Raw genomic sequence first — 25967 nt, forward strand, 5'->3', positions numbered from 1 at the left:
GGATCTCTTCAAATTAGAAAAAGGCAACACCTCTGGACTCACCCCTCCGTTCTCGGCTTATGTTGGTGTAAAACACCATTTACACACCAACCCTGATCTTTACTAGGGTGCTCAGCAAGTCCAGTGTTGAAATCATTATTTTTCTTGGGCAACATTTCTCATTCTTGTTTCCTTTAAATTGATGGCATTATTCTCCAAAGTAAAAAAAAAAAACTGTGATTTCAATTCGGTTGCCTGGAGCCCTTACCATCCAAGATTGCTAACCAAATTATTGATTCTTCCTTTCAAACACATCTTAATTCCACAGTCTCTACTCCATCCCTGTTTCCTTGCTTTAGTTCACACCCACATTTGGCTTTGACTGAACTTCTGAATCAGTCTTTTTTTTTTTTTTAATTGGTTTTTTTGCTTCTGCTTTTTTTTTTTTTTTTCTTCCTGCCCTTTGCAGTGACATTAGCACACAGCTATCTGGCCTTGTTAATTTTCTCTTTAAACTTCCAGCAGGACAAAGTCCTAATTCTTTGATTGTACAGAAAATTGTTGTATAACCCAGGCCCTGGTTACCTTTTTAGTTTTGACCCTTGCTACTCTAGCACCCCTGTCCCTTTTCATTCTCAGCACTTTAATCCCAATTTTTCAATCCTCCAAGCAGATTATTCCATTTCATGCCTCATTTTGCTTTGAAAGTTTTCACTTCCACTTTGCAAGCTGACGATTCTCCTTTATTGTACTCCATGAAAACTTGACCTTGCTGAAGCCTGCCTCACTATTTTCTTGCTACCCACACTCTGCAGAGTTCCCAGGATTATACATCATTTTGTATCTTGGATTATGTCTTAGAATTTCTTAGATACATGTCTGCCTTCCGTAAGAGTGAACTCCTTAAGGATTGGGAGATGACAGATTCAACATGCCCTACATGTTATAGAAGCAAAGTAAGTAAAATTGTCATGGTAATCATGATTAGCTTCTTAGAGCTTATTTCCTCACTAGTATTTTCAGAGTTTTCATTATTCTCTTAAAGGGAGAAACATGTAATTGTGTCTAAAACAATATATATAGTCTCAATCTAGGAAACTTGCTGAAACAATGAAAGTTTAAGTTTCTTTAGATTAATGTTTTATTTTACTTTAATGAATATCAACAAATTAACTAACATGGCTTTGGGATATGAGAATAAGAGGCACTTCTAATAACAAAATTAAAAGCCAGAAATAGTCTATAATAAAGTTGAAGCGTATTTTATTTTATGTTTCTAATGACATAAAAAAAAACTTGTTCATATGAGGCTGACAGCTAATTTCAGTCCTCACTAAGGAGAAAACAAGAGGAAAATGGTTTGAAGAGGAATAGCATTTGGAATAGATTGTAAGGAGGATTTCTGAATGGTGAAGCTTATGAAATACTAGAACTGGGAATTAGATGGTCTTCGAAATGCCTTTTATAAATGCTTGGTGGATGTCTCTCTGTAGATGCTTAGTGGTTCAGAGGGTTCCTATCTCCCAGCAGCTTTGGAGGCTGAGGCAGGGAGGATTGAAAGTTCAAAACCAGCCAGCCTCAGTAAAATTGAGGTACTAAGCAACTCAGTGAGATCCTGTCTCTATATTAAATACAAAATAGGGCTGGGGATGTGGCTTAGAGGTCGAGTGCCCCTGAGTTCAATGCTTGGTACCAAAAAAAAACCAAACCAAACCAAAACAAAACAACTTTATCCCTGTTGTGTGCTCCTCTATAAAGCGTATGGAGCTACTTTTTCAAATGTAAATAATTGAATTTCCTTATATACCTTAATGAAATAAAATGCTTCTATTTTCATTTATTGCTTTAGTCTTTTAGTAATTGAAGGCTAGCCAGATTAACAGCCATATTCTATTCAGTTAAGAAAATGCATTTGATTGTAACATGTTTGAATTTTTGTGGAAGAGTAGTGAAGAGAACATTCAAAAATTGTGAAAAGGGAATTAAACCTTAACACTTGGGAATTTTCTAATAATCTTTCTGAGTATTCCTTATTTTCTAATATATCAATTAGAAATTTGAAATCCAATCATGTTATACTACAGCTTACTAAATTTTGAAGATGCTGAACTTTGAAACAAGTATAGAAATTATAAATAAATAAATCAAACAACTTCCTACAAGTGCATGCCAGAAAACAAATAACATGGTTTGAATACATTTATTTGTTTGTGTTTTAGCAATACATTCTTCTTAGGTAACTCTGTTGGTACACATTGAATTACTTTAGGGATACACTTTAGTCTGGAAAAAATGGAAGTGTATCTCTTCAGAATGGAGAACTCCTGCCCAAAGTGGTGATGTACATCTACAGTCCCAGCAACTTTGAGGCAGAAGGATTTTATGGCCAGTCTGGACAATTTAGCAAGACCTTGTCTCAAAATAAAGAAAATGAAAAGCACTAGGGATGTAGCTCAGTGGTAGAGCAGCCCTGAATTCAATTCCTAGTATCCAATGAATAAATAAGCAAATAAATAAACAGAAAGGAGAAATCAAGAGTATTGAAAACACAGATGAGCCTTATCTTTCTGATGTAGATGCAAATTGTACATAAACTGAAACTTTTATAAATCATGCTTTAAAATTTTACCTTAATAATCTTATATTTTAAATTATATGTTTTAAATTTACTTACATCACTAACCTTCACATCTAATTTTCATTTTATTCATTACAAAGTTATGTAGTGTTTTTATTATAACTACTTCATTTCTCTTTGGTTACATTAGTTCATTTCAGTCTTCTCTACGGTGATAGCAATAAATGAAAATAGAAGCTTCTTATTTCATTGAGGTATGTAAGGAAATTCAATTATCACAGGATAGATGGATATTCACCTTTATATTTCTATCTATCTATTTTCTGGATTGGGAGTTGAACCCAAGCATTGTGCATGCTAGGAAAGTGCTCCACCACTGAATTTTGTTTTTTTTTTTTTTTTTTGAAAGACAGGGTCTAGGCTGGACTAGAGCTTGTGATCCTTGTTCTTTAGCTTCCTATGTAGTGGGGATTATAGGTATGCATCATCCCATTCCCAGCTACATTTCTGAGGTTTGAGACTATGTGTTTGTTACTGTGTTCAATTTTTTAAAAAATTTTAAATTTTGCGGGACAATTAAATTTGTTACTGAAGTGGAATTCAAGCTAATCGTTTGAAGGATAAATTGTCCCATCCTTCCTCACTTGAGGTAATTTGCTTGAGATCTTAGTAATAATTAGTTCTGGAAAAATCTGTTCCTTTCTATATTTTTTTGTTGTTGCTGTTTAATGCTTTCCCCCCCTTTTTTTTTTCTTTCTTACAGTTAGAATATTTTATTAGGGCAATATACCAATATACTTATAGAGTTGGGAAAACACACACACACACACACACACACACACACACTCACACACACACACGAAGTCATTCCTTTATCCTACAACTCTGATCTTCTTTGTAGGACAAAAATTTATTTTTTTCCCTTTTACTTGTCCCACATTTTAAATAACATGCTGGTACTGTAACTTCTAAATTCATCAGTTTTAAATTTTATTTGTTGCCCTATTAAAGTAGCATTTGGTATGGATTTTAATTATTTGACTGACAGTAATCTGCTGTGCAGTTCTACTGGAGTCCAGTAATCTTATTCACACCTGGCCATGAATAAGAATCATTTGGGAAGCTTCTCCAAATACAGCATAGTATTTCTTATCCTGTGAGAGTTTGACTATAGATCTGGAACTGGGTCCTGAATCTCTGAGAAACTGATAGATGATTATGATGCAGGCTTTTTTTGGAACCTGAGGTTGGTTACTGTGCCCGCCCTGTTATTTACTTAATTGCAGAACAATAAAGGTGGAAGTGTCAAAGCTGATGAACCCTGTTATGCAAACAGCTATAAAATTTATAACAGATGCAATCAGCTTCTGAAAATTTTAGGTAAGAAATATATTGTCATTTTATTTTCAAATATACTAAAGAATTAAAAGTGAAATCTACATAAAAATTAAATTTTTAAAGCTTCTTATTGTTTTGCTGTCTTTGCTATAATCATGCATATTTTCTAATTCTGAAGACTATTTTCTAGTTATTTTCTCTTACTTTTAAATTTGAGAATCAATCCTGATTGTAACTCACTGTCATACAGGAGCAAATTCTGATTTTTAAGCCTTACTAGTAAATTATAAAATTTCCAATAGTGATTAGAGGGGAACCAGGGCATTGTTGGCCCATCCTGCTCAGTTTTTGTGGTAGGGATTCTTATCATTAGATAGTCTATTTTTACACTGTTGCAGATGTGCCCTGTGTCTGTCATAGTTTAGAACCTAGCAACCACTGTTTCAGGAGGGCAGAAATTTTAGTTTGGTGTGTGTTTGTTTCACAAGGAATGCACTTTTCAAATCAGGTCGTCTTCTAGCAATCCATCAGATCCGATAGAAGAAACAAAATCACAATGGCACACTGAGGACATTTCCTTAACCTTTAACTTAACTAAAAGTTGACAGAACTAAATCATCTCTTAGACACAGCACATCACATTATGATTTTATGTTTCTTCTTCCACATTCAAGTAGAAAAGGTAAAATCTAAATATGATTGTGTGCATATTTGAAATTAAAAGTGGACCTTAGGAAAAAACATAATTAATGGGGGAATAATGTGCAGGTAGAAACTATTAATAAAGACTGTATGGGCTGGGGATGTGGCTCAGTGGTAGCGCGCTCGCCTGGCATGCGTGCGGCCCAGGTTGGATCCTCAGCACCACATATAAACAAAAGATGTTGTGCCTGCCGAAAACTAAAAAATAAATATTAAAAAATTCTCTCCTCTCTCTCTCTCTCTCTGTCTCTCACTCTCTCTTTAAAAAAAAATAAAATAAAGACTGTATGCTTACAGCAGAAAATTGCCTTGATCTTAATTTTAATAAAATATCCTGTGGTTGATAGTTTTAGATATATTTTTTGTTTTACCTTTTTTTTTTTTTTTTGTACTAGGAATTGAAGCCAGGGGTGCTTTAGCACTAAACTACATTCTTAGCCCTTTTTATTTTTTATTTTTAAGACAGAGTTTTATTAAATTGCTGAGGCTAGCCTCAAACTTGTGATTCTCCTATTCTCCTTTCTCAGCCTCCTGAGTCGCTGGAATTATAGTTGGGCATCAACGTATCCAGTATCAGTTCATTCTTGTTAAGATAGATAGGTCAGACATAATTCCAAGGTTTAATCTAAAAAACAAAGCAAAATTAAAAACTCTGTAAAACTGAGGCTAACTATTCACCATAGCTAAATGCTAAAAACATATATCTAAAACCAAGTCTTTAGCATTTTCCTCCTAGATTCTTTATTCTTAGTTTTGCCCTTCATGTAATAACGTATCTTTTAAATTGACTTCTAAAACATGCTCAAAGGAAGTATGTCAACAAATATTTTCCACTCAACCATGCCTATAATTAGTAACAAATTATTTTGAGAAAAGTAATCTGTGCCATCTTTTTTTGAAGTTCACTCAATATTAAATCAGTATCTTCTTTCTTTCGTTTTTTATGGTTGCTTAACCACTTACCCACATCTCAGTCCTTTTTTTAAAAAAATACTTTTATTTAAGAGACAGGGTCTTGTTAAGATCCTTAGGGTCTTGTTAAGTTGCTGAGGCTGGCTTTGAACTTGTGATCCTTCTGCATCAGCCTCCTCCGGAACCACTGGGATTATAGGCCTGTACCACCACTCCTCGCATATTATGCAGTGATTGGCCCTTTAAGGGGTACAAGCCAAACAATATTTTTTTGGAAAACCTATGTAAAGAATAGGGTGGAAAATAATTTACAGAAGAAAATTTTGTAGTGGGGTTGGGGCTATAACTCAGTGGTAAAGTGCTTGCCTTGCATGTGTGAGGCACTGGGTTCAATCCTCAGCACCACATAAAAATTAATAAAGATATTGTAGGTCCATTTACAACTAAAAAAAATTAAAAAAGAAAAATTTGTAAGCTTTGTTCTAATATTTTAAATATATAGAAATACACAAATATTCTGTGATGTGTATAAAAGCAAACACAATATTTACTAGTATTGGAAAATAATATCCGTCATGAAAATAATTGTATTTTTGGGACATGATTTCATAGATTTTATAAATTCTATTAAATCAGATTTAATGAGGAAATAATATGAGCTAAACTAATACATGTGGACCTTTATGTCATAATTGTATATTAAGTGTTTGCTTTTTGTGGGTTTTTATTTATAGCCTTATTTTTTCCATTTTTCTTTTATAATGATAAACATCTATTTAAAATTCACAATGCATATTTGCTTTTGTCTGTTTATTGAATTTTCTTCTAATGAGAGTTTCTGCTGTGTGTCACTAAGTAAAAATGTTGGTTTGATACTGTTTGCTTTTTAAAAATCTAATGAATTATATGCCAACAAGCTCTACTTGCATCTGACTGTAGCTGAGAGTGATGATAACTGAAGAGCTCAATTATTGGCATTATATCAGGAATGCATAGATTAAAAACCTGGTTATACAGGGCTGAGGATGTGGCTCAAACGGTAGCGCGCTCACCTGGCATGCTTGCCGCCCGGTTCGATCCTCAGCACCACATACAAACAAAGATGTTGTGTCCACGGAGAACTAAAAAATAAATATTAAAAAATTCTCTCTCTCTCTCTCTCTCTCTCTCTCTCTTAAAAAAATCTGGTAATACAATGACTAATTAAGCTTTCAATAAATAAGAATTATTTCTGTAAAATGATTTTATATGCAATTTTTGAATATTATTTAAATCTAGTGTTTAACAAAAAAAGGATTTGTTTTTTACTGTGGGTACAACATTAAGCTATCTGTTTCATAATCACTCCTATTTATTGGCTTTATAATTCTGTTATAAGTGATTTTGAAATTCTGTAGAAAGGTTCAGTTGTGATGATCTCTTTATTTATCTCATATTAGGGATATATTATATCACCATTCTGTTAGCAAAATTGGAATGATTGTATTGTTACAAATGAAATCCATATCCATAATCATAAAATTAATTTTATGATTTCAAATATGAATAATAAATTTATTTAACAATAAATTGTTAAAATGGAATAATTCTTACCTTATGAGATTTCAGCTTAACATTTATTTATTAAGTACATATGTCTATACAATTGTGTCTATACGGATGACTGATAGGTTTACAAAACTCTACAAGTTTTTTTATTCAACAAATATATTTTGAGTTCCCATCATGTGTCTGGCTTTGTTCTATGCAGCAAATGACACAGTGGTGAAGTAACAACAACAACAACAACAACAACAACAACAAAACCCACAAAAAAAATCATCTGCTATCGCAGAGCTTATGTTCTGTATCTGATATAGGAAGTTATATATCACAACATCCTAAGATAGGTGTTGTGAACTTGTATGGGGGACAGTGTCTTTTCATAACCATTGTGTATTCAGACTCTGATTCATTAAATTCTGCAGAAAATGAGCTTAGATTTTGTTTCTTTCATATTAAGTTTACTTCTAAAAATGAACTCTGCCCAAAGGTATGGCTTTTGTGGCCCACTGAATGGCCTTCAGTGTCTGTGACCATACTTATTTAGCTTATGCCAAATTTCTGTGATGAGGGAATAAGCAAATTATCTTATAACTTTTTAAAAATCACATACTATAGTTTGTTACTAAGGTTATTTTCTGTTTGTTTGTTTGTTTGCTTGGTGTTTTGTGGTGCTGGGAATCTAACCAAGACCTTTCACATGCTAGGCATGCAATTTATCACGATGCCACACTCCCAGCCCCATGTATTTAATGTTCACTACTATTATTACTACATGGAGAGTATTGTCCAACTCTGTTACTCTACTACAGATTTGTTCTCTAAGATTCAGTTCTAATGTCACTTATTTTTTTGGAGGGGGAGATACTGGGGATTGAACTCAGGGGCATTCAACCACTGAGCCACATCCCAGTCTTATTTTGTATTTTATGTAGAAGCAGGATCTCACTGAGTTGCTTAGCTCCTGGACATTGCTGAGGCTGGCGTTTAAATTGAGATCCTCTTGTCTCAGCCTCTTGAGCTGCTAGGATTACAGGCAAGCACCATCACACCCGGCCATCACTTATTCTTTGATTCTCTTAGTCAAATTTAGTGACATCCAACTTTACTCCTGTTTCATGAGCTTGCAGAGGGATGGATCATGTACTGCTTATCTTTATCTGGTCCACATTTAGGAATTCACTGAATATTGAATTGAACTGAATAAATAACTTCTTGGGTATTTAGCATTTTAAAAAACATTAATGTACAGAGTTGTTTGAGATCTAATGCAAATATCTGCTTTGATTTTTTTTCTCCCTGTTTCATTTTTCTTGAGGGATAATGGGAATATGTTTGCACATATGTAACATTAGAGCTAGACCTCAGTTATTAGATAAGGGCTCTCTAATAAATATTATTTGATACTCCTCTCTCACAATATATTTCTCAGTAATCTCTATTTAGCACAAATACTCTGAAATAACTTGATATTGTTCTCAATTGATATAAAGGGAAATTCTGGGCATAAAATAACATAAAAAAATCAAATAACAAAGTTATGTGGAGATGGAAGTTGCACAGCTCGGTTGAACTGTCCCCAGCTTGGTTGCTTGGTCTGTGGGGATATTCTTCTTTCCCTGACAGCTAGTACTCAGACCATTTAACAAATTTTCAAAGCTGCTTCTACACTGAAAAAGTATAAACAAAAACAAAAAGGATATGGTTGGGGCTGGGGATGTGGGTCAGTTGCACAAGGATTGTCTAGCATGCATGAGGCATTGGGTTGAATCCCAAGCAGCACAACAACAACAACAACAACAACAAAAGAAGTATAAAAAGTACACAGTTAACAAATAATGACCCCCATTCAGGACATTGATGATACTTGAAAAATCAAGGCATGATACATTAAAAGAGACCAGGAGAACCTTCTTGTAGAAATTTTTGCCAGGACAAATATTCTGTGAACTCATATGGGCTTATAGCTGTGGGAAAACAAGTTGGGACAGCTTGGTATTTGAGAGATTCTCTACTTATTATCTGGGCTGCAGGGCTTGCATTTCTCTGCCTCATGGATTTTCTCTTGTTTATTCAGAATTTGAGAGAGGTTTCTGATGATACATCTTGTCTACGTACAGGTTTTTGATTTTTCAAATATTTCAGCCTTGACACATTTTCCTTACTGGGGAGAAGAAGCATTTGGGCAGTGGTGGCAGTAGAAACAGCAGCTGAGGTTTTTAGAAATAGTGCTGGTAGTACTGGTTGCATTCATGGAATTTTCAGTGTAATTGTGAATAGAAACCCCAAGCTGCAGTTTGGGAAGAGATATTATAAATGAATGATATCAACATTTTAAACTTAAAGATGGAATACAGAAATCCAAAATAGCTGTTGGACTTTATATGTTTTTCTTTTTTTTCCTATCTGGTTTTAAAAGAAGAAAGAGTGTATGACCTTAGTTATGTGTTGGGAAAAATAGCAAATAAAACAATGAACCAAGTGAACATCACTTCACTTATTAGTGATGTTTTCTTTATCGAATCCTCTATTTGTGATACTGGAATAAGACCACATTTATCACCCATTTTTGTTTTTTAAAAAGATACTTTTAAAATCTGCCACTCACATGCACAAAAACGTAAATGTTGGATGAAAGGATGAATTCGGTTCAATATCTCTTTTGTTTATCCACTTCATTAATTTTAGCGTGTCTACACATAATTCTTAGTTGATTCTTATTTAGATTTTTCACATTAATTATGATCAAGATCTATAAACCCACACAAAACTGAGTGCATTTTTATTATAAATACATATCCCCCTTTCTCTATTTTTCCCCTTAACTTTTCAATACTGACATTTAGTCCTAAAGCACAGGATGCCCTTCTTAGAATTCTTTCCAGCTGCAAAGTTGCCAGCAAAAGTTCTGTCAAACACTATCAAGGCCACAGGACTGGGTTAAGAATGGCTCATTCCTAGCAAGATGTATGGATAGTATTGAAGTAAACCCTTCAGTAGTGTTAGCTTTTCCTTTGAAATGGCATTCATGCTGTGAAATGAACTTTTACCGCTGTTTGAGGTTGTTTTTCTCTATTCTGATGGACACAACAGCCTTATTATGTTGATTTGATTTGACTCTCCAGTCTTTGGCACCACGGCCAGAATGTCAGGTGATGCAGTGGTCTTAAACTCACAGGTCTGCAGTGACAGCCAAGTAACTGGATGTCAGTGCTCTGTTTTTCTTGATTTTTTTTTCCTTCCCAAGAATGTCCCCATTCTTGTTTCTTTCCAGGATAATCAAACCCTATTTCCTTTTTTTTTTTTTTGTGAGAATTCAACTTTCATTCACGGTTTTATTGCAGATTAAAGGCTGGTACATTAGAAGGTTATCAGCTAATCAATAACTGTCAGTCCCATCTTGTGATAAAGCTATCCCATTGATCAAAGAGGAAATTTAGACCCTTAGCTTTTAAGTGGCAGTTTCTTAAGGTTTAGATAATGTGCTCATGGAATACATGGTCCGGCCCTTTTGTGTATAGAGGCAGACATACGAATTTATGTGTTTATGTAATGTATTCATAAACTAAACTACCTATATAAAGGACTCCATCTGAATTTTATGCCAAATAGTGCATTCTCACTGTTCTTAAAATTTTGGTCAAATGTATTTATTAGAATCTCCACCACCCTCATATGTGTATACAAACACACACACACTTGCACACACATAGCCTTTTTCTGTTTAAGTCTGGTATTAACATACCTCCTAAACTCCTAATGTAAATTTCAGTGATTATACATGTAGCAAAATACACATGAATCTTATGATTACAGAATTGAAAATAATATGCTTTTATTCCATATTATTATGTAGTCAAGTTGAATGACACTTTTATTAAGATTTAGCATGTTTCTTTTGGCAAAATGCATCTTGTCCTTTTAGTTGAATTCCTACCATGGCTTTCTCAAAATGAAAACCAAGTTAAGCCAATATACATTCACAGCACCAGGCATTGTGCTAGGTGCTAGGAACTGAAAGATAAATGTAATACTAGCAGCAACACTAATCTCTGATATTTGTTTAGCATTTTAGAGTTCAGAGACCATTTTTATATCCCATATCTCATTTTCTTCTCAAAACAACCCTGGGTTATATGGAGAATGGACAAGGTCCATTACCACTTTGGTGTAACTCCCGAGTCTTCTAGGTCGTACATGCCAGAACCAGGACTCATCTGGTAACATTGTCTTTTGTCTGCTTTCCAGCAAATTGTGTTAATCATGGCTTTTAGTTACTTGGTATGACTATACAAGTGAGTAAATATATACAAGTATTTTTGCTACATGTATTTATACATATATAAATTTATATGCTTGTATAATGCAGTAAAAATGGAAAACAATTTTTTTATTACTTACAGGGCTCTTCTAATTTATAACATAGTGTACAATACAATACATAAATGAAAGCAAAGGTGAAGTAGGCAGGAAGCTAATTTCCTTATTATTCTATGAAAATCTTCATCCTCTTGCTTTGAATTATAGAAATGTAGTTAAGTCCTATGTATACATAGGTCTTGAGCTTCAGGAATCCTGAATGTTTGCTTAACAAAATAATCTCCCTAAAATGAATTTCTGAATTTTGGTTTGGACAATGTATATCTCTGGACAGTGGTGTAATTAGGCCAAAAACATTTGCTAAAACTTGCAAAAATTAATTTAACATCACATTTGAACATCACATTTTGCTTTATTACTACTTGAAAAAAAAGAAAAACCATTGGACTATTTATAGTTTCAATGTTGTAGACACTAAAGCCATGTACTATAAACAGGACAAGCATTATCCAGGGAACTGAGAACAGTACATCACATAAGAGCAGAACATTAGTCATTTGTGTTCAGATCTGTGCTATTTACTAAGATGTATGACCTCATACAAGCATCTTAAGATCACTGGGCCTCAGTTCCTCCTACATAAAAAGGGCATAATGATATTACCTTCTCCTATTTGACCTAATTAGTAAATGAGTATGTATCTGACTATGTGTTTGTGTAACATTGCATATGTTTTAATGAAATATATATATATATATATATGTGTGTGTATTTATATATATATATAATTCCAAGAAGACACTATAGAAGCTTTTATTCTTTATATAAATTATAGGATATGCAGTGTTTAAGAATACACTGTTCAGGGCTGAGGTCGCTCATCAGTAGAGCAATTGCCTCACACATGTGAGGCACTGTGTTTGATCCTCAGCATCACATAAAAATAAATAAACAAAATAAAGGTATTGTCTCCATGTACAACTAAAAATAATTAATGAAAAACCATTCATATTATATCACAAGTACCTTTTATCTGATCAGTTTACCTTTTTATATTATATGTTAGTTTTGTTTCCATGCCAGGAATTATATCTATATCTATGAACCTATAGGCCAAGTCTACACATATTATAAAATAGTAACAAAAATAACTGCACATTTTTTTGTTGATTTTGTTATGTAGTTGAGGGCATATCTATTATGATATATTGTCAGCAGAACAAGCTTAGAAATGTTATTGGTTCAAACCTACTGACACTTTGACCATATGCATTCACAAATAGAACGTTCAGGTAGAAACATAATGATACTTGTAATACAGGCCCAGTGATAGGTTCAGTTAGCATCTTCTATTTGAGATTATGGGTTATGAATTCTGGTTGATCAAGGACACATTAATTTGTGGGTCTAGCAAAATTGCTTGCATCTTCAGTGTTTTTGTTGATTTTGAAGTTGATGTATTCATTGAAAGGGAAAAAAGTGTTGATTTTTCAATTAAGATGCAACCTTTACAATGCAAAGCAATAATAATTATAGTGTTCATTCAGCCTGAAGAAAAAATTTCACTAGTTAAATAGCAATAATCAAGATGAGAACTACATTAGAAGGGTGCTAATTTTATGATCATCTCTACTTAAATAATAAAAATGAATCCACAGGACCCTTGCTGTAACTCTACTTGCAGTGAAGTGATATTAGGCTTTATATGTGGCCCTCCTTAAGCCCATATTAAAAGTAATTACTGCTTAAATTGTGGATGACCAAAGACCATCCTTAGAAAATAGCTCTTCCTCAATAAATCATTTGTTAAGTAGTAGTCAGCTCCTACAGGACCAGACATGTTTGACCCGAAGTATTTCACAAGCATTAGTGTAATCATCATTTGTAACAGATTCTTATATTTTCCAATTTCACGGAAAATCAAAAACAATAAGAAAATAATTTATAATTAAATTTCTTCAACTGGATTCTGTCTGCTAAATATAAGAAAAAGAGAAACCAGTTTTTCCCCATCCCCCAAAGGGAATTATTAGCATCAGAGAATTATTTAGCATTGCAGTAAAAAGTATAGTTGTAAGCTTAGGAGGCAAAGTGTGAATTCTGGAGTCCAGCATGTCCAGGTTCAAATCTTGGTTTTATAATTCACCACTTTTGTGATTTGGAGCTCATTACTTCTTTGGGCTTTGTGAGCAAAATGTAAAAGTAAATGGGTTGATATAATGAGTAAAGGACATAATTTTTGTCAAAATTTTAACACATAGGTTGGTATTGAATAACTCAATTGTTCTGTAGAAGTAAGACAATACCAATATGTATTTAATTTAGCTATCTTTTGACCCCAGAGGATTTTATAAACCACATTAAGAGTAATGAATATTCAGAATAGTAATATCGATAGTATGGTTGAAAGAATTTGAGACAATTGTATTTGATCGACCTAGCAATAAAAGAGTTTGGTTTGTGATGTTATTCTTGCTACCACACACTGGTAGGATAGCTTCCCTAGATAGATATTATTGCTCATTACAACTCTGCTTCCATTCCACTGTGCTACCCTACCCACTCAAGAGAGGAAGCACAGCAGACGCAGCAGCATATACACTGCAGATTTGTAGCGGACCGTGCTCCTTTTTCAGATTGTGTGTCAGCTGTCTATGCACAGAACTACCAAATATTATATCTGTGTTTCCCAATTAAACAAAAACAAAATGGTTCTAGAGAACTATTTGTTCTAGAGAGCAAACTATATATTTAAAATACAGTTTTAATTAGAGAGCCATTTCATTGTGGAATTTATATGGATGACTTCCATAGTTACAATGCCAAGATTTAAGAAAAGTAAATATTTAAGTATTTATTTATATGGAATATAATTCTCCAACATTAAAATATGTAACAAGAACAACAACAACATGATTTCTGCCTTCAGAAAGCATAATGACAAGTTTGGAGGAAGAAGGGAGACACAGGTTAGGAGCAGTTAAGATACAGTGGATGGGGAGTTAATGTAGCAGCTGGAGCTTGGCTACTTTCCAGTTGAGGGACCTTGGTGAGTCCCTGAATCTCTCAGTATTTCATTCTTCATTTTCCAAAGGGGATTGGAATAGGAAGGATACCATGTAAGTGTAATAAAGATAAAGTCAAAACATTCATAATTATTAACGTGATTGCTATTATATCAACATATAGGCAGTACTATCTGACTACAGATTAGTTCTATAGACACTAAATTCTGTAGTTTCTTTTTAGAGAGATCAATACAAATTGAAATAGTTTTGAAAGGCCTCATGGAAACAATGAAACATGACCTGGAATTAGAAACTCAGTCTCATGAAATATTAGCAATGATATGGACCTATAGCCTCCCCACCAACTGGGTAATGATAGTTAGTACTTACATAGTGCTTATTGTGTGTTATGTCCTCTTCTAGGACATGTTTGGGGTTCATTGAAATAAAAAATGGGCCAACCTGGATGAATTTAGGTGTCACATTACTGGGGCAGAGAAAGTAGAGAAAAAAGATAAAAAAGCCCAAGTGGTCTCATTTTTTTAAAAAGTATTTTAGCAGCTTGGGTGCCATGGCTCATGCCTATAATTCCAGCAGTTTCAGAGGCTGAGGCAGGAGGATCATGAATTCAAAGTCAACCTCAGCAACTTTGTGGGGCCCAAAGCAACTCAGTCAGACTCTGTCTCTAAATAAAACATAAAAAAGTACAGGGGATATGGTTCAGTGTTTAAGTGCTCTGGGTTCAATCCCTGGTACAAAAAAAAAAAAAGTATTTTAGCATATAGGTGCACTTGCATTTAACCACATTTAAAGCAGATATTAAAGAATGAACTAAATTTTATAATTATATCAGTAGAATCTAATGTGATAATTCAGTGAAATAGGCACTGGCTAAGAATTTATGCACTATCCTAAGGGAAGAGGAGAATCCAGCTTTATCTGACTTAACTTTTATCCCTATGCACACCCTCAATTTACAAAGCGCCTATTTACTTCAAAGGGGTGAGGAGGAGAATGCAAACCAGGCCTATTATGTTTGTGATCATACGATTGTTTTGCAGGTGGTACCCATGTGTTTTTCCAAAGCTCATCTTTTCTATTTGCACACTTGGAAGGAGAGGAGAGCGCTCTTTCATCTTCATATTTTTCTAGTTTCTTGGAGCTATCAATTACAAAGAGCACTGTATAAATCTTCTTTGTCTGTTTAAGTGCTAATATAAGCTGCTGAATCTATCAGGCGGTTACAGTATTTAATACACCTAATAGCCACCTTACACCTGGAGTTACAGGAGATACATTGGCAGGACTCTGCTCTAAAGAATTAGATTATAATTCAGAAAATAAAAGAGGAATATTAAAAAAAATCCATTCAACATACAACTCTCCTACATTGCACTGTGTTGGTAAACAACAGGGCTGTTTGTTGTCATTGTCTATCATCCTCTTTGATCAGTAAATTTCAGAAAAATGACTGTTCCTCTAATTAATCTGTGATCTACAACAGGCATTATAAAATCTATTTATTCAAATGAACTAATATCTGAGAGTCTCAAAAGGTTAAACTTAAATAGATGCTTTAGATTGACATAGAAGTAAATGATATTTTGGCAATTTAAAAGAATGCGGTTGTATATTAGACTGCGTCAGTGTTTAGATGTGCCACCTTATTTAAGAAGAGAGATTCATTTATAACTGGCTTTCCTTTATAATCACATCTCAAAATTTCTCAAGGATTAGTAGATAATAAGTGAAATTTGTGTAAGAATAAAATCAAATGCAGAAGTTATTTTTTAGCTAGTCTTCTGTATATTACGAATAACATAAAAACTTGCATTATGCAGGGATTAGTATGATTTGATTTGTACTTTGATGTTAACACAAACACTCTGCCCAAGATAGAAGTAAAAAGATTTGTAATGTTAAAATATTATTGCCTCTGTGCTTCAAGTTTCCATTTCCAATAACACCTGTACATCACTGCTACCTAGTTCTGTATTACATTTTATGTTTAATGTGGTAATTTAATCTCTTCTTATTTGCAGTTAGCAAGTCAAAGTAAAAAAATATACATTGGAATTTTGCCATGACACTGTTTCTGTGGAGCCAAAATTTAGTAGCAGGTGAGATGTGTTGGTTCCCATTAGATAGAACTTGGTTCCTGAAGGATCAGAGGATCTCTTATGGAGTTGTCCTGTGGCACAACCTAAAGGTGTGTCTTAAAGGTAATAGTGAGGTTCTAGAGTTGATTAAAAAAAAAAAAAAAGCAGTAGGAATGCTTTGAACCTACCAAACGGGAAGTTACATTAATAACTGTATAAAGTGTAATAAAATTTAAGTAATAATTTTCTATACATTTAAGAAGCCCTTCTGGATTACTATTAATAGTATTAAAATTAAGAACATTTCTTAGGTTCCAAGTATATGCATTAATGAATAGCCATATATTACTCCATTATATATTTTCAGCTGTTCTAATAATTGCAAATCACTGGATCCTATCAACTAAATCAAATAATATTGTAAATTTGTGTAGATATGTCATAAATTGCCTGCAGGATACTGAAGTCAGATATAACAAATTTTATCTCCATGATTGCTTTTCAATAATTGCTCTTTCTAAAGATTATGAAGGCAGATAAGAATAATACCTTAAACTCCTTGTGAAATACTATAATAAGACCTTGTTCATTTGTGATTCATGAACTCCCAACTGGGTAACAGTGAAAATTAGAGGTGTGTTGTTGTAGGAAAAAAAAAATGAGTGTGTAAAAGAAACCACAAATATTAGATCCAAAAATGTTAATATAAATCTAAAATTCTTCATCCCAATGTTAGTTTTCTTGGGGTTATATCCGGTAGCCATTGAAATGTGATCTATGTCATCACTATATTTACATTTTGTTCCTCCAATACTTAAAAAGTAAAATTAGAATTTCTTTTTCTTTTTTGTGGTGCTGAGAATTGAATCCAGGGACTTGTGCATATGAGGCAAGCACTCTACCAATATAAGTCCATGTGTGTTTTCTCTTGTTTATGTAATGGTCAAATTTATGTCTTGCTGGGAAGCTTTGTTAACATTGGGCTTGTTTGCTTCCTGTTTTGTGGGTGGGGGCTGGGCTTGTCAATAGAGACTTAAGGTTTATTATTCTGGCACCACTCGTGCTGTAGGTGTTAATATTTATCATTAAGAAATGACAAAAAGGCTGGGTGTAGTGGTGCACATCTGTAATCCCAGAGACTGAGGCAGGAGAATTGCAAGTTCAAAGCCAGCCTGAGCAATTTAGCAAGGTCCTAAGCAACTCAAGGAGACCTTGTCTCAAAATAAAAAATAAAAAGGGCTGAGGATGTGGCTCAGTAGTTAAGCATCCCTGAGTTCAATCCCTGGTGCCCCCCACAAAGAAAAAAAAAAAAAAGAAAATGAACAAAGGGCTTGATCGACAGGGAAAAAGTACCTTCCCCTTCACTCTTTGCTTTTATGTTTCATACATCTCCCTTTCCTTTTGGGCAATTCTTAATCTAGTAGAGTTAAATGAAGAGTATGGATGAAATACTTTTAGGTAAACATCGTTCTGTGAAGAGTGGTGATTCTTCATGGAAATTGCTCTAATATACACTGAATTAAATATTACAAGGCAGCTTTAAAGGACATTTCCCAAATTTATTTTGGGATATAAATTATAAAAAATAGTACCAAATGAGTAGTTGGTTTAAATAAAATGTGTTTGCAGGAATCGCCCCAGCTAGCATTAACAGCTATAAGTTGAGGCCAGGTGACAAATCATTTCTTTTTAAGAAGGTGTTTATTGTCAGGAAAATTGCAAAGTTTCCTTTGTAATCACTCTTTGTTATTTTGGCAGCCTGTAAAGTTTTATTGGCATTTACAGAAAGGTACTTTTTTTGGCCCTAGCCAGCTGGCTTTCTTTTTCAGGCAAACTTTCCTAGCTCTGGTATTGAGAATATATTTTCAGCTTTGATTGTCTACTGATGGGGTCCTTTTGAACAAGCAGCCAAGTGGCTAATGTCTGGATTGATCTCATTCTTGTCTTCAGGAGGGTGACATCAAATGCTGCAGGTGTACTTCAACCATTTGAGTGTTGCTTCATACTTACCAGCATATCATTTTGGTGCTAAAATGGTCAATTTAAGATGATGCAAATTACAGGTTCCTTTCACATCCAGACTCAAAGAAAAGCATGTGAAATTGTGAATCAAAAGTGAGGACTTGATAACTCCAAAGAAAATGGAATTTTTTTCAGTAGCAAAGGGTCACCAAATTTACATCAAAAGATTGTTTCTAGGGGATAAATATTAAAAGAAGTAATGTATAAACATTTGAAGAACTAAAACAATTGCATAATTTTGCTACACTTGTGAGTGTGGTATACGGATTTGGAATTTCAGGAGGTCTTCTTTATGCCTTACTTCCGGGTTTATAGGAAGACTTGTCCAGATCATATTAATGCATGTAGATTAATTATAAAATTAGAATTATACGGCTCTAGTTTTTAAGACCACAGTAATAAATTTATTTAAGCAAGTACTTGCATCACTAATTACTTATTTCATTGACTTTAAAATACTGCTGGAGAAAATGGTTATATTTTATTTTATAAAAAATGTTTATTTGACTACTTGTTCTTAAACGAGTAAAATTTACAAATCTTAGAAACTGCTTTTTAGTACTTATTACTCCGAGTGTTGACAGGCATATTAGTATTTGGCAGTGGTCTGTGGCAATGCAATATTATCTTAATTCTGTTTTGCATATTAGTATGGCCCATAGTTAAAGTAATTAATGTAAAAATTTTGGTTGGAGCTTCTGTGTTTGCGATTTAATTAAAAAGGAACACTGAAGATCACATTATTCTTACTTTTAGGTAAGATCTCTTTAGATGCAATTATCTTCATCAGTTGTGATGTGTCTATGTTCTGCTTACTTTTTGGGAGGCATTGAATTTTGTAGAACATATTTACCACATTTTTTTCTGAACTGTTGGTTAGAGAACTGTACAGGTCATCTACAGAAGGCAGCACTCGGGGCTTTGTTCTGGAATGGTAGATGAGGCAGAGGATGCAGGATAGAAGGAAGCCCACCTTTCACATGTTCTTCTGTGGTAAGAACCCATCTTCTGGCCAGTCAGAAGCCAGGACAGAGCCCTGTTGGTGTCTGGATATTCCGCAGACCCATCTGTCATAGCATTCCTTGGAACCTTTTTATGCCGGACTCAGAAGCACTGGGAAGTGTTGGGATCTTCCAGCCCCAACCAAGCTAGGAATGCTCTTCCAGCCCCACCCCAGCAGATACTACATACTCTTTTCCAAATACCCGTTATCCATTATTTGGAAGAAGTTACCAGGTAGAGAAGTAATTCTTATTTTTGAAACTTTGCAAGCCTTAAAAAGTATATATATCAAGACAAAGACAATTTCAGTAGAAGAGGTCTTTTCCATGTTCATAAAGGTCATAATTAGGAAATTTATTAAGCAGAACAATGTTTGAATGGTGCAGATTTGGATGGGTATCTTGATTCAGGGACTTCATTTCAGTTTATTAGATCTGTTTCTCAAATAGTTGCAGCTTGTTCAGTTTTGTTCCTGCCAGTTGGATATGAAGTACTGTATGTTTGGGCTCACTGTACAGAATTTGTTTCCAAAAAAAATGTGTCGTGCTGCTTTCCATCTACTGGACCAGTAGGGGTAGGAAGATCTGATCTGAAGCCAATGCAAAATGCAAAATCTATCGGATTTGGATTATTCGTACATTAGGCCTTCCTTTGCCTGTTCTTACCCTTTTCCAGATGGAAGAACCAGTTTCCTCCCAGGGCACTTTTTCCTGGCAATTAGACTGAGAAGATGAGGATCATTTAGTACCACTACTGCTGAAGTGCCATTATATTAAGTTTAGACTTCAAAATTTAGAGGGATAGAATCAACACATTGTGTATTTGATCTCTTTGTTTTTCAATTAATGATGCTTTTAAAATTAGGAATGTAACTTTCTGCCTTTTGATTCTGCCTTTTGTTTTATTAATATAATAACATCTTACTTTCTCACATCAACTGGAAAGTAGGTGGTCCATGTAATCGAGTTTAAAGGAGACTCCGAAACACCTTTTAGAACATCCAGTGTTTTAAAATGTCAACCGCATTGCTGCACGTATTTCTAATGTGCATTATGCACCTTCCCTTCTTAGATAGGATATTTAACCTGAATTTATTCTTTCATGGTGATTGAGGGTCATTATCAAGTCTGTTGCTTCATAGGATGCAGTGATACCTTCAGCTTTGTGCCCATTTTACTAAACGGCTTCAGGATTTTATACCCTTGAAATTCTTGTATCAGGTCTTTGTCCTTTTCCCTTTTTCTTTTACAGCAATAAGCAGGGACTTATTATACCTGCTTTTATTTTATTTAAAATAATTTTTATTCATATACTATAATTATATATACTAGTGGGAATTATTGTTACATATTCATCCATGAACACAATATGACAATATAATTTGGTCAATTTCCTTCCCCAGTACCTCCTCCCCTTTCTCCCAGGCATGACGTTTTAGAATTACAAGGAAAGTTTACTGAGTCTGAATGCCTTCATTTTGGAGATTAGAAACAGAAGCTCTTTCACGATTTTCTTATGGTCACACAGCTAGTTGTATTTTGGGTAGGAATTAGGTAGAGATTATATGACTCCCAATGGAGTGCTTATTTTATTATATCAGGCCATACTGTTTACTTTTTTTATTTTGTCAGAATATTCTCCTCTAACGTATTTCTTCTCATGTTTAATTTAATTTAATTTTTTTATTTTTTGCTAATAATGTATAATGGACAGACTTGAAGAGAAATTGGGAAAAGATAAAAAAGAACAGGTGAGATAAGTTTGAGGTCTAGAAGGCTTATTTCTGTCATAGTCACTTTACTTTCTTGAGTCTCAATTTAGCTTCTGTTTGAGGAAGTATTTGGATCAACAATAGTAAAAACAAACATTTTCTGAAGACTGACCACTTCTTGTGAGGTACTGTTCTTCTTTCTCATGTGTGTTACCTTGTTTAATTCTCCCACAAAGCCCTCGAGGAAGGTCTGCATCCTCATATCACAGAGAAGAAAACTGTTGCATAGAAGTCACCTGGTTTCCCAGAGGCCTTTTAGCTAGCGAGTGGTAAAGGCAAGAGTCAGTCTCCTTGTCTTAGCCACTGTGCCATCTGCTTCTGTGCAACCTATGTGTTCTTACTCAGCTGTAACACCTGCTGGTTCTGGGTTTGAATAATAACAACTTTAACATCTCGCATGAAGGACTCACTACATACCTTATATGAAGTGCTCCATGAAGCAGGTGCTATGTCATCACAATTAAGTGTTAAGAAAACAAATACAGAGAGGCTCAGTGCCTTGCCCAGAGCTCAGCCACTGGATGAAGTTAGACTTAAAACCAGGCAGATATTAGTGTGTGCCAGCTTTGCCATTATTTGTTATTGTCTGAGGATGTAAGCCATAAGTGTAACATGAGTTTCATAATATTTATGATTAGAGGTGAAGTGTGAGTGAGGAAAAGAGACACTGTGTGCACACTTGCATGTTAATGACTTCTTAGCTCCGTGTTAGGTAAGGGGTAAGATACTCAGAAGCCAAGAAGACAAAAATGAGTGCAATGAGTTTAGTGCAAATGATACTGGGAGTAGAAACCATGGGGACAGTGGAGAACATGGCAAGTAGGAAAACCCAGGTCCTGGTCAAAGGGGCAGCTGATAATGGGCTCATTGAATTGCTGACCTCTTTCAAACTGGAAAGTGGATTAGTGTTGCTGAATATTGTGTGTGTGTGTATGTGTGTGTGTGTGTGTGTGTGTGTATGTGTGTGTTTTCTGGAGAAGCTATTAGTTTGATTTTAAAACCAGAAAAATATTTTAAAGCAGCATTTTAAATGATCACAACTAGTTGAAGTTATTTGGAACCACTCTGTGAATCAAAAAAAAAAAAAAGTTATAGCCTCTGATTTAAATCGTTAGGTTCTCAAAGGTGGAAAAGTGACTTTTAGATGAGTGAGAGTTGACCACATCTTGGTGCCTCCACCATTCTTTGAAGAGATGAAGGACAGACGGAAACTCAGAACACATCCACTTTATTCTGTTAAGATGTTATAATGGTACTCTGCATTGGAGAGTGGAATTCAAAGTCTGCTTTTGAGAAATAGCCGCCTCATGAGGAGGCTGTGCCATCATCAGCGGGCTGCATTCTGCAGACTACAAGGAATCCTGGCTTCTCATTCTGTTTTACCTTCAGTTTCCAAGTCCTTAGACACCTCATGTCAGATGGGGGCGTGAAGTCCAGGGTCACCTTCAGGACTTTATCCATATCTCCTCGTCTATTTTCTATCTGTATTTTATATGTAGTCAAAACAACATGAGGGGGTGAACTAAGTGTGCAATCTCTTTAAAAACTTTTGTGTTGCCTTTCTTTAGCTGTTCTGCTTCAAGAATTTTATTTAAGAAAAAATAAAAATCAACTTGCTGGGCTAGGGTCTAAATTTCTGTCTCAGAAATATTATAGGTGAATATATTTCCAGATGCTGCGAATAATGGAAAATCATGAAAACTCGAATCAGGGTCCCTGTCCTTAAATGTGTTTCAGTTTGCATTTTGATAGCAGTTTAGAAATGTTATTGCTTGTTTTGTCACAGACATAATTCACATCTTTCTTCAGGCACTGTAAACAAGAGAAATGGTTTAATGGCCCCATAAAGGCACTCTGCTGATAGCTGAGATTAGGCTCTTTAGTAATGGATGTTGGTGTGCCGGTGTGAGTGGTGTGTGTACATAGTGGAGAAGGGCGGGCTTGGAATAGGTGAATGTACTGGGAATGTCTTTGAGAGGCTCAGATGCAGCTCAAGTGGCCTCTGCTTTTCTCTGTGTCTTAGAAGACGAATTTATAGAGCATGTGACACCATTGTCTTTATTTGTACACAAGCCTTCCCCTTTGCTTCTGGAATTTAACTGAGCACTAATTGAGGTCATTGCCATCCATTTATCACCTGAAATGGAAGTGATATTAACTTAAAGTGAATGCTTTTCATCTACTGAGTGTATTCCTAACAACATATATTTGTATAAAAGGCTGCATGCATTTTTCATGCCATATTTGTATCTGGTCTTAAATAATCTAATTTATGTACACCATTTACTTTTTTTCACTTTTACAGAGTTTTTTTTTTCCATCACTGTTATAGCCAAGTGATTTTTTTTTTTTTAAATCTCTAAGCATTTTAGTGTCCATAGCATGATTTGTTTTGACTTTTTCAGTTATATTTTCCAGACAGGTATAAAAAATTCTCCATGTTATAAGTCACCCTGGTCTAAGTAAATAAATGCTTTGAAATTTCTCGAAGCTCATAAATTTATAGTATTTTAGAGTCTCAATTTTGTGTCATTTTCCATTAGCTAGTTTGTGTATGTCCCTATAAATTGACTATGCCCATTGCATACTTTGGGTTTTGAGAGTTAGAGTAAACAAAGTGTTAGATTAAAATTAAGTGTCCTTTGTTGATGGGTTTAGTTGTATCCTATCACTAGCAGGTTCTGTGGTTCCACTCAGTCTCTTTTATGTGTTTTTTTTCCCCCTCCATTCCTTTTTCATTATAGACCATATTCTGGAACAAGCATCAGAAAATGGTTCTCTGTAGAGGTGATAAATATTTTAGGCTTTGTGGGCTCTATGGTTGCTTTCAGGACTACTCTTTTCAGCCACTGTACCTTACCAGGAGCCCTGGACTGCATACACCCCAAGGAATGGTTGGGAGAGTGTCCTTCTAAAAGTTCATTTCAAAAACAGCTGGGAGGTTGAAGGTAGCCCATGGGTCATAATTGGCCAGCCCCTATTCCAGAACACCATATAGCAGTCTGTGCTAAAACAGTATGTATATATATATATATATATATATATATATATATATATATATATATATATATATATTTTAACAGACCAGAAATATGAAGCCTCCCAAGTCTAGCCTCAAGACTCTGTATTACTAGTGAGATTTTCTCCGAGAAGGGATTCAAAGACAGGGTTCTGTTTAGAGAAGAATTAAAAACGTCGTCATGTGTTTCTTTTCCCAGTGTAATTGTTTTATATGCACAGAAATTGGTACTCTAATTTCCTCTTAGGATAAGAGTTAAGGAGGAAAGCAGAGGGAAAGGTCAACCAAGACATCTTGCCACCATATTTTCATTAGCTGTCCATATATAGAAGGAGACCTTTCCTTCCCTTGTGACATTTTGGTTATCAGGGTGTAGGGGAAGATTTAGATGTTGGATAGCAATATTTTTTCTTCAGTGGAATACAAGTAGTGTGAATTTTTAAATGTCTTTGGTCACAGTAATAAATTGAATAAGGCAGAATGCCTAAAAGCAAGCATGAATGCTCTGAGAAGAGTTTCTGCTTAGATAGGAGTGCCAAGAATATGTTTGTAAGGTCATGGATACAGATGTCTGTATCACACACATGCATTAATCAAACTTAGAGAATATGGTACTGGGTAGTATATTTATTAAGGAGTTTTTTAAATGCTTAAGTCAAGTTTGAAATAGACCCCATGGAACTCTTGTGGGTAAAGACTGTGTTTTACTCTGTCTTCATTCCATATCTGGGACATAGTAGATGAATTAATTAGTGAATTAATTACTGAAGGAGTGAATGAATAAAGAAACATCTAAAATAATGTTATAGTGGTGCTCATGCATGAAAGGAATTCTAAATATGTATATAAATAAATTTGAATTGTATGTTGAAAGGTTTAATATTTGCAGCCAAAAGCCCAGGGCTCTAATACTTTCCCTGTTATAATTTAGTTTTAGGTCTTTAATTAGACATGATGCTTAACTTCAATAGGCTCGTATTAGTCAGCTTTCTGTGCCTATGACAAAAAATACATGACAAAATCACCTTAAAAGGAGGGAAGTTTATTTTGGCAAATGCTTTCAGAGTTTTTAGTCCACGGTTGCTTGACCTGTCACTTTGGGCCTATTGTGCACAATTTGACATGGTGGTTAATGCCTCCATCACGGTGGCAAAGAAGCAAAAGAGGGAAAGGGCAGGGATCCAGATTCACTGTCCCCTTCAAGGGCACACCCCCGACTTGTCTTCGATGAGGCCCCACTTCCTAAAGGTTTCACCACCTCTCATTGTTGCCAAGGCTGGAAACTATGCCTTCAACACCTGGATATTTGGGGAACATTTGAGATCCAAACTATAGCAATGTCTCTTTAAATAATCTACATAATGGGAATTATAAAAAGTGTTCTTGTCTTGGATGTCGAGAATAAAGTATGAGACAGTTCTTTGAAAATTGTAAAATATATAATTTTTTTTAAAGTATTATAGCATTATTCTAATAGGAATCTAAACTCAACTGCAATTTATTGTCAATACCTAAAGTTAAACATATTATCTTTCTTCTTCTTCTTTTTTTTCCCCATGGTGCTGGGGATTGAACACAGGGCCTTGTGCATGCAAGGCAAGCACTCTTCCAGTGATCTATATCCCCAGCCCTATCTTTCTTAATGTAACAAGTTATCATCACCTTTACCATAGAA

The 25967-nt window shown here is 34.6% G+C and overlaps 1 protein-coding gene across 6 annotated transcripts in view; it reads left to right on the top strand.

The window, feature by feature from the left end:
- Window positions 1-25967, top strand: part of Etv1 (ETS variant transcription factor 1) — a 90147-nt gene that overhangs the window by 15139 nt on the left and 49041 nt on the right. The window contains exons 1-2 of one of the 6 annotated variants that reach the window (XM_078040048.1): window positions 481-935; window positions 3844-3937. The exons of 4 other annotated variants lie outside the window; for them this stretch is intronic. In XM_078040048.1, coding sequence (XP_077896174.1) covers window positions 855-935; window positions 3844-3937 — 175 coding nt within the window. In that variant the 5' untranslated portion in view covers window positions 481-854. Of the gene's footprint in view, window positions 1-480; window positions 936-3843; window positions 3938-25967 lie in introns of those variants that run through there. One more of the 6 variants, XM_078040049.1, reaches the window with a different exon arrangement.

Source organism: Ictidomys tridecemlineatus, chromosome 2 (assembly GCF_052094955.1).
Source record: "Ictidomys tridecemlineatus isolate mIctTri1 chromosome 2, mIctTri1.hap1, whole genome shotgun sequence".
NCBI classification, from domain to species: Eukaryota; Metazoa; Chordata; class Mammalia; order Rodentia; family Sciuridae; genus Ictidomys; species Ictidomys tridecemlineatus.